General features: G+C 37.8%; 1 protein-coding gene across 13 annotated transcripts in view; it reads left to right on the top strand.

Annotated features, from left to right (window-relative positions):
- The window catches only part of DACH1 (dachshund family transcription factor 1), a 462,168-nt gene extending 449,156 nt beyond the window's left edge, over window positions 1-13,012 (top strand). For all 13 annotated transcript variants that reach the window (XM_073346406.1, XM_073346421.1, XM_073346413.1 and 10 more), the window contains one exon: window positions 10,295-13,012. In XM_073346406.1, coding sequence (XP_073202507.1) covers window positions 10,295-10,332 — 38 coding nt within the window. In that variant the 3' untranslated portion in view covers window positions 10,333-13,012. The remainder of the gene's footprint in view (window positions 1-10,294) is intronic.
- Window positions 13,013-13,943: the final 931 nt, after the last annotated feature.

Below are 13,943 nucleotides of genomic sequence, written 5' to 3'. Positions count from 1 at the left end.
GGTCTACCATAAAGGCTACTTGATTCTGTCATGAGGCCAGTTTAGGCTGTTGCTAGAGATGGAGGAGAAGAAGAATGTTTACAATATCTACCCTGAAGAGTATTGCCACTGGAAAGGGACAGGGAAAGAAGGTAGAGCTATCACTGAAGTATGGAAGTGCGTGTGTAAAGAAGTGCCCAAGATGAAAGCGCATCAATCAATCAGGGAAACCAGTCTGCATTAGGAACTGTAAAACAACCCACTTGGGTCAGCATTAGCACTTGTGAGACAAATAATAGTTCCCTTCAATTTGAAATGTAGAATTTTTCATTCAATATAGCAGTAAAAGAAACACGCTTTGCTTAATGGCTTGACTACCAAGTTAAACCATACACACATCTTTCAATTTGAAGCCTTCATCAGGATTAATGGGCTGCTTTGTTTTTTGTTTTTGTTTTTTCCAGTTTTTCAGCTATGTCGCGCATGCTGACCCCCAGGATCTTGATTAAGATCTATTTGTGTTTCTATTTTGTAGTCAGGATTATGGGTGACTTTAGTTCATTGCTCATTTCTTAGGGCATGACTTGTAGTTTGGTTTCTGTCACCTTGACTCTTGTTCTGGAGCTGATTGCCTGCTGCTATTGTCTTCCATAAGCTTTTTTTCATACAGAATATCTAAACGCAGCATGCGTGTTTCACATATGTTTTGACATCCCATGCAACCTTAATGGATTTTCCATAAGCTTCCTGCAATGCAATATATCTGTTTTACAACCTAATGTGACTCTATTTCCATGTTTTATATAGGACAGTTATTTGTTGGCACACAAATGAAAGCAAGTATAGTTGTAAATTCAGGAAAACAGTGGTGCTAATGTAGTATTGATGTCAGAATATGGTTGCTTGCGTCACAGTTGATATACAACAGCTAGTGTGAGCAGTAAAGTTAAATCCTTCTTTAAATAGCTATATCCTATTGAAATGGGCATCAACCTATGGAGAATTTTCAATGCCATCCTAATAAATGAGCATGAAAGAAAGTGGGAAAATGATCCTGTTGGTGCCCCAGTTCTTTGTGTTAAGGAAAGAGTGTAGTTTGAAACTATCAAAACAGTAGTTTCTCTCTTAGATAATGGTGTTAATGGTATTTACTATATATTGTATCACACGCTTTTAGATTTGCTTGGTTACTTTGAAGGAACCAGTTCCAGGGGTTAGTTGTCAAGCTGTGGTTCCAGGCAATCAGACCTGGTGGCATGAGTGGTGGTCGAAGCCGGACATAGGGTTGGGTCCGAGCCAAGGGCAGTGCTGGAGCCAGGTCCAGGGATAGGCTGTGGGTCAGAACTGAGGTCAGAGTCCATAGATAAGCCAAATCAGTATCAGGAGTCCTGATACAAACCAGGCAAACCCACAGCCAGACCAGGGCTTCTCACTCAGCTACCATGACTCATGCCGTCGGGCTCCTGCCCCATGAGCCCACCTGGCTGTCCCTCCAGAGCAGCCAAAGCAGTTGCGTGACATGTAGCCAGTCCATTTCCAAACTGTTTCTAGGAAACAGTTATACGCACTCATGCTCCATACCCTTCACTTCCTGACCCTCATGTCCTACCCTGACACCAAGTGGCAGAACCTCCCACCACCAGTGGAGGGTGAGGAGCCCTGGTGGGCCAGTCCGTATTCCACCCTGGTCCCCTGGTCTACCAGGTATATTAGTTTGCGGCTTCTCCACGGAACCATGAGCATGGGCATGTACCTGGCTCAGTTCACCCCCTCCCCTGACATTTGCCCCTTTTGTGGTGTGAAGGAGACCCTTGCGCACTTCTACCTTGAGTGTGCCAGGTTGCAGCTCCTATTCCAGCTCCTCCAGAGCCTTCTCCTTAGGTTCTGGCTGCACTTTTCCTTGCACCTCCTGCTCTTTCCACAGCTCATCCATGGCCCCATGAAGTCACAAAACCTTCTCATCAACCTTCTCCTGATGCTGGGCATCCCTCATACCAGAAGGAGGATGTTGGACGAGGAGGTGCTCGGCGACTGTGAGGCCTGTTTTGCTCCTCCCGTCGGTCATGTATCTGGGCAGACTTCCTCCGGCTTCCTGGATGCCATGAGAAGCAGAGTTGTCCCCCAAACTCATTTGAGTTCTGGATTCCATCACTTTTCCCCTTAGGCTGGGGGAGGGGCTTTTGATGTGGGTGGGTGCGAGGATCCCAGATGCTCAGTAGGTGCCATGATTCACCCCTCCAACAGTTCCTGCAGTGACTCAGCCTTCAGGCATGCTGAAGTAGTCTATCCCTGTGCCAGGCCTGGGTCATGTGACTCCCAGGCACAGATATTTCTCTGACCTGGCCAGAGCCTCAAGATAGTTTGTGCAACAACACAAACTAGGCTAGGAACCCTCCTGCTACCTCACAGTGTGACAGACTCCCTAGGCTTCCAGTCTGCCCTTGATCCAGTTCTTGCTCCAGCCTTGTCTGTTGTTTACTTTAACCTTGCTCCAGCCTTGTTACTAACCCACCAGCCCTGCATCCACCTCCTGACCTGGTTCAAGATCTATTTTTATGTCTTAGGTTTTGGAGCAATAGGATTTATTAAGGCAGGTGATGGCTTAAGGCTGTCTTCACTAGACCCACTAAATCGACTCCCGGTGCATAGATCAAAGCAGCATCGATCCCGCAGTAGTGGAGACATCGGCCTGATCTACACTGGGGAAGGGGGGGATCGATCTAGGTTATGCAACTTCAGCTATGTGAATAATGTAGCTGAAGTTGACGTTCTTAGATCTACTCACCGCAGTGTCTTTACTGTGGTGAGTCGAAAGCTGCCGCTCCCCCGTTGACTCTACCTGAGCCTCTAGCGGCGGTGGAGTACAGGAGTTGATGGGAGAGCTCTCGGGGGTCGATTTGTCATGTGTAGGCTAGAAATGATAAATCGACCCCTGCTGGATCAATCGCTGCCTGCCAATCCGACGGGTCGTATAGACATACCCATAGCCTCAGACAGAGACCCATTCTGATGCTCAGACTTTTCAGCATCTAATAGTCACAAGTCCAAGATTGCTTGCTGCTCTGCTAAAAATAACTTTGTGCTTTTGTACTTCTGAAAGCATCATAGCAAGTAAGGCATTTGTTTATTTGGAACTTAAATCTGACTAATATATGTCATGTAGAACTTTTGTGAAATTGATCAGCATAAGAATTATTTCCACTGTGACACAAAGTGAGTTAATCACAATAAGCTGTGCAGGGTCACAAACTTATAATAGTTAGCATTAACTTCATGCTATTACAGGGTTTTACAGAGAATTCCTCAGTGTTGGGTTTTTTTTAAGAGAAGTGACCAGAATGTAGTGCCTAGAGATGCAGGTTCAGTGATTGAAAGTAATTAATTCTCTTGTATTTCTGTTTCCTGTAAGTCCTTTTCTTCTGCTTATACAAACAGAAAAACTGCAGCCGAGTTCACAAAGCAATAATAAGATAGTGTACTATTGCTTTGTATCTTCTTTTTAAAAAACAAATTTCTCACTTTGCCACATCAGGGTCTTTTGTGTACTTAAAATGCAAGATCTGTGTCATCTGGATGATCTTTAAATAATAGGAGATATGTGCAGATATTTAATGGAATTGTTAGTTTACTAATCAGACTTTTGACCTTTTGCTTGCTCTCATAATATCCAATGTGATTATGAGGTGATTGAAAAAAATATAAACAATGAAAATATATGGGAAAACTGTTGAAAGGAGAAGATCCTGAAATACTGGAGATTTCACTTTAATATTCAAAGAAACTACAAACACTGAGGCAGCTCACTGGATATTTTTCCATTTTGTATTTTAATCTCTGGCAATTTGGATGCAAAATTTAAACATCTTAAGCATAAAATCTTTAGTTCAAAAAGATAAATATGAAAATCTCACTCGACTGCATATTTACATGAAATGGTAGCACAACGATACCTGTAAGTGAATGTTGAGGAGAAAAATTAAAAATATGTCATTACTCACAGTATGCAAAGGGCTAAATTTGGAAGTAATGTATAGAATTCAGTGGCATTGTACAGAAGGCAAATTGGGGTAGCATTTATCTCAGTATGTTTAAGTACATTCATGCTTGCATGAGTTTATTGAACATGCTGGGTGAAAATAATCTATCTCTGCCAGAGGCTGTACTAGCCCATTGCGGGGCCTAAGCAGAAATATTTTGGGGTCTCCCCAGACAAAACACATACTAATAATTAATAGGGGACCACCTTGAGCTGCTCCAGGCCCTAAGCAATTGCTCAGTCTACTTAGGCCTTTTGCCAGCTCTGATCTCTGCATAAAACCTGGGAAAACATTGATTTTTTTCAGAGAAATCCACCAGCCTCAACTCTTGAGCAGGCTACACTCTGGCCCTGCCCCCTTTTCCTCAGTCCTATTTTCTTGACAGGGCATGGGTACTCATGCTGTGTAATCAGCACATCAATCTTTGACCTGCCTGTCTCCTCACCAACCATTTTGGGTTAGCGTATAGACCACCTTATTGGCATGCAGTAGTGTGACGACCTGCATCTCAGCTCCCTCAGTTGACCCCCACCTGATTCCTATAGAAGGGCTTCAGTGTTATTGATGATCTTGTACCCATGAGGAGTCTTTTCCATTCTAGGCATGTTATTTTTGTAAAGATTAATAATTAGCCACATATGATGAACTGAACTCACTTTAGAAACGCCAGGATTATACTCTCTGTGAGATTTTGTGGTCTTTGAATGAACATCACTCTCATCATAAATGGTTTCCCCATGGTTAAACCATCAGACTCCCACTTTGGGGCCTTCTTGCTTTTATGGTAAATACATCTTCTTTTGTCTGCATTTTAAATAAAATATATGAAGAGTAGGCAAAACTAGATTTCACCCTTAATTACCTGCTTCCTTTTAAGTTTTTCAAAGAAGAATTACAATTTGATTCAGATCCTTTCCATCTGTTGCAATATGTTTGTGTTTCTTTTGACTTACCATTGCCTTCTTGTCAAACATCACATGAATCATTACCATTTGTTTGCCGTTCTTTATTATTATTACTTCTTCCTCCAAATGATTAAAACATCAGGTTGAATGAAAGGTTAGAAGTACACTGTGATTCTCATTTGCCCCATCTTATTAAAGCAAATAAACCAAACAGTAATATAATTTAAAAGTGCTTGAGCTGTGGCTTGCTGGTGCTTTTATCAGCTCTGGGCTGAAGAGGTTGTGTGCATTCAGGCATGCATGTACAACTGTCCCTTGAAAGGGATAAACCTCATTAAATTACAGGTCCCTGGAAATAACTTCTGAGAAAATAGCTGCTATTTTCAATAAAGCTACTTCCTAACAGGAATTAAAATTTGTTATGTTCTTTAGCTCAAGTGAGCATCTTTTCTTTTATGTAAATAAAAGTAGCACCAGTTTATGTCACAAATATTTTATTTCTTTTAATATATTGAACTGAGGATGGATCATGATGTTTTGCAGTCTAGTACTGCAGTGTATAAAATGTTGGGGACAAAAAAACCATAATGACTCTTAAGTCACAACAAGTGTGTTACATTAACTTATATTGGTGTGATAGTTCATTTGCCTGCATGCCGCCTTATTTGTAGAGAGAGGGAGAAATGTATTGTAGTTACATCAGCTGGCTAGAATCAAAATTGACATTTTTTGAAAGTATTCAGAATGCAGTTGCAATGGGCCTGATCCTGCATCCATTGAACTTCAATGTAACAGTCCCAGTGACTTCAATGAGAGCCAAGGTTTGGGCCTGTGGTTCTATGGTAGTATTTGGCATGCAAAGAGCTTGTGCTTGCTTTCTGAGCTCAGCTCATTTCAACTGCCATTAAAGAAAGTGGCCTTCAAATGGATTTTGTTTTAGCACTATTAGAAAAATCTATAATTTCAGTTAAAATAGAATCAGGGTGATGTGTTAGTTTATTATTTTTATTATGGTATTCTCTAGAGACCTGAGCTAAGGTCTGGGACCTGTTGTGCTAGGCACAGTACAGAGTCAGTAAGAGACAGTCCCTGCCCGCAAATTCTTTGCAATCTAAAAAGAAAAGGAAGACTAAACGAAAGCAGAAGTGCAGAGAGATGAAATTACTTGTCCAAAGATGATGAGCGGTAGTGCTGGGAATAGATCCTACGTCTTCTCTGGTCAAACGCTGTAGATATCTTCTGCCTACTCCCATAGCCAGAACAGTCTTCATCCATTTGCAAAGGCTTCATCCTATCACCACAAAAGAGTTTGCTTGGTAGCCCTCTATTGATGATAATTGGCTGATTGGTAATCCACAGAGTTCAGGTGTGGCACCAGAGCCATGGATGTGGACTCATGGATTTTCACAAACCACAGCTGTAACCAGGATTGCAGGGTACTTTTACTAGAATAATGATGGTCATTCTTTAATATGCACATTTCTATAATGTGCAGCCATCACTGTAGTATCAGTAATACACAATAGATTCTGGTCTCAAAGAGCCTGGGTGGTTCATCCCAACAGTGGTTCATTCTCTTTTGCACACTACATTCTACTTGACATTGATTTAACTGCGGGATTATTTTATTTATTTTCATTGCAACCCAAAGCTACACTTGAAATGTCGTATAGATTTTACATTTTTACAGTTGCATATGTTAACAGAAATAACACTGTAATACAGTTGCATTTTATCCAGCAAAATTTTTAGAGCCCCAGAAGCTAAATGTTACACACATTACACAAGTGTGAATGTAAATGTTCCCCAGTTTACTTCTCAAAGGGGATGCATTTCATGCATATGTATTGCTTCAAACCCCCCCCCCCCCCCTTTCACCCTCCACCCTTTTCAAGTGTTAGGTCAAAACTGTTTTTTGTCCATGACATTTCTGACCTTGTAACTATTTGGGTGTGTTTATTAAAAAACCTCAAGATGCATTTTAATTAAAAATATTTTTTTAAAAACAATTAAATACTTCCTTGCCCAGACTATAACTCCTGTCACATCCCCCACAAACAAAAACAAATATGAGTGTTAAGAGAGTGGGCACTTTCACATTGTGCAAGCTCCTTTTTGTAACTCAAGCTTGCTGAACATTGACATTTACAGGAGACCAATTCAAACATAGTTAAATTTTGCTAATTATAAGTGCTTTTACTCAGCAAGTTATCACAGTTTTCCTAATTTGTATTTTATATTTGAACATTAAGAGTGGGAAGTATTACTGTGTATTTATATCATGCATATCTCTAGTGTTGTGCAGTACCTTGTGAAAACAGTATTCATAGTGACAAAAATACATTCCATCTTTACAGATATGTACATAGAGCAATAAGCAAAATCGGTAGAGTTTATTTCTATATATTTGTCTCTGGGAGGATATACTATATGTGTGTTAATCATATACACAATATCTTTGTTTGCCTGTATATAAAATCTACATATACTAAATCAATAAACTATAATGTACATGCAAGGCACTGTTAAGCTATCAGGTTTTATGGGTTTTGTGGTATGCTCCTCTGAGTTAGGAAACCGTACTAATGATAACACTCCAGTGGGGTCCATACAGGAATTTTGTCAGCACCTTCATAAGGCCAAGATCACTTTGATAACAGCATTGGTAGGCTCCAGTCACTTCAGTTGGAGCTTAGAGAGAGGAGCTTGGAGAAAGGAGAGGTGAGACCTGTGCGGGATGTGAGGGGGTAATCTGAGGAAAGGAAAGGGGAGAAGAGGATATAAGTACAGTATTAGATCAGCTATATTAGATCATAATGTGAAGCTATAGCAACTGACAGATCACTCAACATTTGCTCTTGTGGTTTGATGTCACCACGTCCCTGACGTGGAGAGTGATTTGCCTGTTTGTTCTTTACATGTAGTTTCATGAGGTTATTTGCTATGCACAGCATGTGTACTTGGAGAAGAACATAAAACCTACAAAAACTCCTTCTCTTTCTCCTGCTTGTAAGTTTACCATGAGCAGTCTCTTGAGAAGAGTACCTTGGCATAGGTATTATATTTTTCAAAGTGAAGTTCCTAAAGAAAATATTGTTCATTTTTGTATCTTATCCCTTCTTTTATGAATTTTATAAAAATAAATAAAATATTTTGCAATTTCTGGAAACGGCTAAAATCTTACTAAGCATGATTTAATCTTCAAAGTGCCTAATCTACAGTAACCATGGCAGGTGGCATATATTTTACAGCTGACATATTTAATGGTTGCTATATTTGTCCATCTGTTAGGAGAATTAGTCAAACAAGTTTATGGAGGATATAGGTGTATTATAAGGAACCTAACAATAGGATTAGATCAGATATTTAGTTCACATATAGCATTCTAAGGTCATTATCAATATAAAGGTATTTAACGTCACATTTCATGATCCACTGTTAGGCTGGTTGAGGAACACTGAGGTTTATATTTTATCATACATATCCATCAAATCTTAGAAGGTAGCAAGTTTTAGAAACAAATATGTGTTCGACTTTGTAAAGGAGACAGAGTTTTTTTAAGACCTTCATCAATATTGTCTTTTGTTGACTTTAGATGGAAAATGCAAGGGCTGCTCCTGCTCCCATTTAAAAAATGTCCCATTGACTTCAGTGCCTTAAGCCTTAAGCAATGCTTTTTTTAAATGGACCGCTGTTGTCTACATATCCTTTGTTTCATGCTAGCGGTAGAAGAGTTCAGCATCCTACAGACATATTTTAATTGAGAATATTTGAAACTAAACCTTTTATTTAAAAAACATGTAGAGACCAAGTATAGTCAAATAAGTCACTGAATTTAGGTTACCTTAATGTTTAGGCTGAGGAGTTATGCTTAGCACTCATTAGTATGCACTCATTCAAGTGATCAAAAATGCTGGTATATACTATAGAGTAATTCTCCTACAGAGGTACTTAGCTTTAGTACTGCTTTAGACATCTTTAGTACTGAGTGCAGCCACCACAGAAGCTTGGCAATGGGGTTAGAAGGGGTGTAATTGAGGACAGAATATGGTCAGTTACATTTGTGTTATAATTTCAGCTGTTCTTCAGGGAAGCTTCTCTTTGTTTCTCTCAGTATTTATAGTAGGATCATTTTACTGTTGTAGGTGTTTTATGCAATTGTCTGAGCATTTAATAGACTTCATTGGTTATCAGTAAATCTGCATTGCACTGAATTGTTGACCTTAATTTTTCCTAAAGTGAACTTTACAGACTAATTCAGATTAACCAGGTTGAATTGGAAAAATATGTTGCAAATACTTGTTGGTCTATTGAACCGAAAGGACTTCTGTGCTGCATGTGCCTTCAAATACAGATGTGTAGCGTACTGCTCTGAGGTTCATGGTAAGGTTGGGTGTTTTATAATTATCCATTGTGCATGATTAATGTGCTGCACAATTTGCCTTAATCTCAGTAGTTTAGAGCCAGAGAACCTGCACTTTTTACCACACAGGACATCATAGTAAGAATGATCCCATGAGCTTGTGTATTTCCCCTTTTGAAATATGCATATACATAGAGCTGTATATTTTACATCTTGAACTCATAAAGCAGGAGGTTTTGCTTTATACTTATAAATCAGGTTACAATACTTTTGGGCAAAAGGCTCTATGCATCCCAGTGCTTCTATTTCTAGTGTTACTGACTCAAATAATTTATTATTTATTACTCATGGTTCCCCACCACTTGAATGTCTGTTTCTCTGTTGGATGGTAAAAGTTGAGAGATATGATTGCATCTTTAACATAGTAATGGTTTAGTTAATCTCACTTATGGGAGAAAAGACTCACTGATACAGATTAAATACCCTAGCCTGGGTTCTATATAAATAGCTACAAATGTGCACAATGCATTACATGGTATATTTAACAACACAGCTAAAGCATAAGTTATAAGCTTATGCGTTTAAGTGATGGGAATACTCGTGGTTGCATGCAGGAATATTTTTGCTCTGTAGCCATGAAGGAAGTAATTGCTGTTCAGTAGTACTCAGTTAAGTTTGCATATCAGTAAAAACACATGCACAGAAGCTCCACCCACTTTCCTACTCTGTGCATTGATATGAATGCAGCATATATAAAAGCTTTACGGGTATTAGAATTAGTTGCAGTGTCCAAAGCTTGCAAACTGTATGTAACTGTCGATGGAGTTAATTTTGAATTCATATAGGTGATGCTACATCAGTGAAAGGTCAACAGATTTCTTGATAACATTGCTCATTTAAAATAGCTTTATAGTGCATGAAATTTTATCCATTTTACAAAGTAACTGTTATTTACGTTGATACAGTGTGGGAATGAATATTTAAAGAAAATATTTCTTTTCTTATTTTAGATGGAAGACTTTATTTGAAAACTACCGTCATGTACTGAATTTTTCCTGCAGAAGCGATTTGTGCTACGGTAAAGAACTTTGCAGAAAGACGTTCACTATTTGGAAGTTCTACAAAAACAAAGTGTTTTCAAGGCAACTTCCTTAACTTTGTGTATCAATGTTCTTCAAAAGTTTAAAGCATTCTGCAAGAGTGTTCTCCATTGGTTATCACCTGTGGCTCAAGCCAGAGACCTAGAGAATGTTTGTAAATGTACAAGTTTCACTCTTCTTACAGTCAAAAACTGCAGCTTTGCTATTGGACCCTTGTATACAAAGTTACAGACCAGTCAGAACAAGGCCTAGCATTCCCTTTTTAATGGAATGAAAACTCTGTCCTCCTCTGATGATTCTGTATTTGAGCACATCAAACAATCCTTCCAGCAGTATCCACCTACACTTACAGACTGTTTTGTCATACCTAAACCAGCAAGTCAGCTCAGAAGTAAACTTGTATGGGGGCATAAGAGGATTCCGACAAAAAAAGGAAAAGGAAAAAAAAACCTGTTATATTCAATTTTCAAACTCTGTGAACGTGGGTTTTCTTCTAAAGACTTTTTTTCCACATGCTTTCCAGGAGACCAACACATGGATGCTAGACCACATGAAGTAAAATGAAATTTTGTCTAAGAGAAAAGAAATGCTGAATGTAAGCAAAACTGTTTCACTGTTCTCTTTTCCTAAAATAAACATAAAAAAAAATAAAACGAGTAATAATTTCTCATTCTAAACTGGCAGGGGTTTATGGGGAAAAAAAAGACTTTGATTCTTATTCAAACTGTTGGTCACGTGTACAGTATATAAACACAAACCACACCAGGAAGGTATTATGTATGCAGTAGAATACTAGCGTTTAGGAAAATGAACATTTTAGATAATGTTTTGTCACCCTGTTTGTCAGAAAGACGCCTTTCTAGTTTTAACGCATGCAGGCATGTAAATATTTGTCCTGGAGTCACAGTATTAATGAATGAGATCTTAAGCATCTGGTAATGAATCAGAATTCCGTATCAGCCACTTTTATTTGTATATTGATCCCTGGTTAGTGCCCTGAAACAGCACTTTTAAGAATGGACTGTGGCTGAGCAGCGAGTCAAAACGCCAGAAATATTTTTATATGTTAATGTCATATTACGTCAATGTTGCTAAAAAGAAAACCTAACAAACACTTGATGTATCAGTCCAATACCACGTAGAGCTGAGTGATACAGTTGAAGTCTATTGTTCTTCCCTCACCTTATCTTAGGGAAGGGTGGTTATGTGTTATTTTCACTGTCTTTATGAAAGCTACAATGTGTTTTCACCTTTGTGCTGATAACTGGAAGTAAGCTGCAACACACTGCTTATTACATACTTACATTACGTTCCTTGCTTTGCATAATTTTAAGTTACCCCTTTAAAGACTGATTTTGTGAATCAGCATTGTTACTGTAAGTTTTGTGATTATGCTTTCTTCATCTGTCATACTGTATGCATATAAAATGTTATTTATTACATGGAAACATATCAGAAACTTAAATGTCTAAGATGCCTAACTTAAGAAAATTCTCCTTTACAAAATAGTTCTGATTGGATATTATTTTATCAAAGTAAAAAAAAAAAATCTAAAGATTTGTAAACTCTAGCTCTGTGCTTCGATGGTTTGTAGGTCTTTCCTTGCCATGCTGATACACTCTTATTTAGGCCACCACAATCCTTTTCTAACAATAGAAAAGTTGTATATACAAGTTCACATCATGGTAATTTTTTAAAAGAAATATCGAGCAATATTTTTCGTTAAATATTGTTACCAAATACTTTATAGCAACATTGTTTTTTAATCATGATTCTTTCATAGTTGCTTGAACACTTCAGAGATTCTGTACACCACTTTTTTCATATGCAGTCTTTAAAGGGTTAACAGATGTAAATTTTGATGGACTGTGGCAAGCTTTAGAATCATTCATATCTGAAAAAGAATTAAAGCCGACAACTGAAATATGTAGTAGCATCTGCCATTGCTCTGCTCCTTGCATAGAGTCACCTGTAAGTCAGTTTAATAGTTTTACAGTATATACTTTCAAGACCTTTAGGAATGCCTCAGTGTTTGGCTTGGTACATAAATGGAAATGTTAAGGATTAAGGGGGAAACAATTTATAAGATGGATATTAAGAGCTTAATAAAATGGTGTAAATATTACAATTCATGAAATGTTAACTGTCAGTTGAACTTTTGCCCCTCTTCAGTTACACAAGTTTTGGGTTGCTGGGATTTTTCTTTGTTTGTTTTGTTTTTTCTTTGTTTGTTTGTTTGTTTTTGCATAGATTATGATGAAAAAGTGTGCTCATGGTATTGTTTATATGCTTTTGAAATCTTAAAGATATTAATGTCTAGTTGTTCTATATTATAACCACATTTGCGCTCTATGCAAGCCCTTGGAACAGAACATTCTCATCTTCATGTAGGACCTATGAAAATTGTCTATTTTTATCTATATATTTAAAGTTTTCTAAAAATGATAAAAGGTTATTACGAATTTTGTTGTACAAAATCTGTACAAAAATCTGTTTTTACATCATAATGCAAGAATTGGAAATTTTTCTATGGTAGCCTAGTTATTTGAGCCTGGTTTCAATGTGAGAACCACGTTTACTGTTATTGTATTTAATTTTCTTTTTCTTTTCAACAATCTGCTAATAAAACTGTCTGAAATCTCCCTGTGACTTTATTTACAGTTCATCTTTATTAAATTTTGTGAAACGTATAGCATCAGAGGAATATTTACTTTCTAATGGGAGGCATCTAAAAATAACATAAGTCAGCTCTTTGTAATGCGAGGAGAACAATGCTGAATGATTTTATTTAACATGCAACTGCTTCTATCTCTAATATGAATTACTGTGGTGAAAAAAACATCATAAAAGCACACTCTGTGGTTATTGTTTAACAAGCAGATTTTCCATATTTTGTTTCTTGCTAGCTAAGCAAACTGCCCCCATCTACATGATTTATTTATGTACATTGCTCGGTTTATGAAGCTGTTATTTGTACCTTTTTCCTTTATATTGTGATATTCCCATGATTCTTATTTCACAAAGCTTTGTGCTGAATAATGTAAAGTGGACATATTGATGGAACAAAACACATTATTCCCATAACTACAAGAGTGTGTGGGATTTGTTACTCTAACCCAGTTGTTTTTGTCTCAAATCCCCTTCAACTGATACAACATATTTAGAAACTTGAAATCCTAACACTTTGTTTGTTTCACATACAAAAAGTATTTCTAACATTTAAACAGGTATTTTATGTATAAAAAAACCCAGCATTCATGTCTTAAGATATGTTTAAGTGTTTCTGAAGGAGTAGAGACCTTGGTGGCATTTTTGAAAGCAGGTCTTTAAAAACAAATCTGGAAATATGATATTTTGCACTAGAGAACCCCAAAGTTAGATCTTCTTACACATTAAGGGCCATGTTTCCTTTTTACAGTGATGAGAATATAGGAGCGTTCACCTGCAGTACTGCTTCCTGTCTTCACTGGGGAGCAGGTTTGCTTTGGAAATCAGGAGGAGATTAGCTCAGCTGGACCAGCCTATTTAATTACTCCTAGGTATTCTGAGGGCTGCAACT

This window comes from Lepidochelys kempii, chromosome 1 (assembly GCF_965140265.1).
Source record: "Lepidochelys kempii isolate rLepKem1 chromosome 1, rLepKem1.hap2, whole genome shotgun sequence".
Lineage (NCBI taxonomy): Eukaryota > Metazoa > Chordata > Testudines > Cheloniidae > Lepidochelys > Lepidochelys kempii.
Note: the sequence above shows the minus strand (reverse complement) of the source record. Positions and strands in the feature narration are given on the sequence as shown.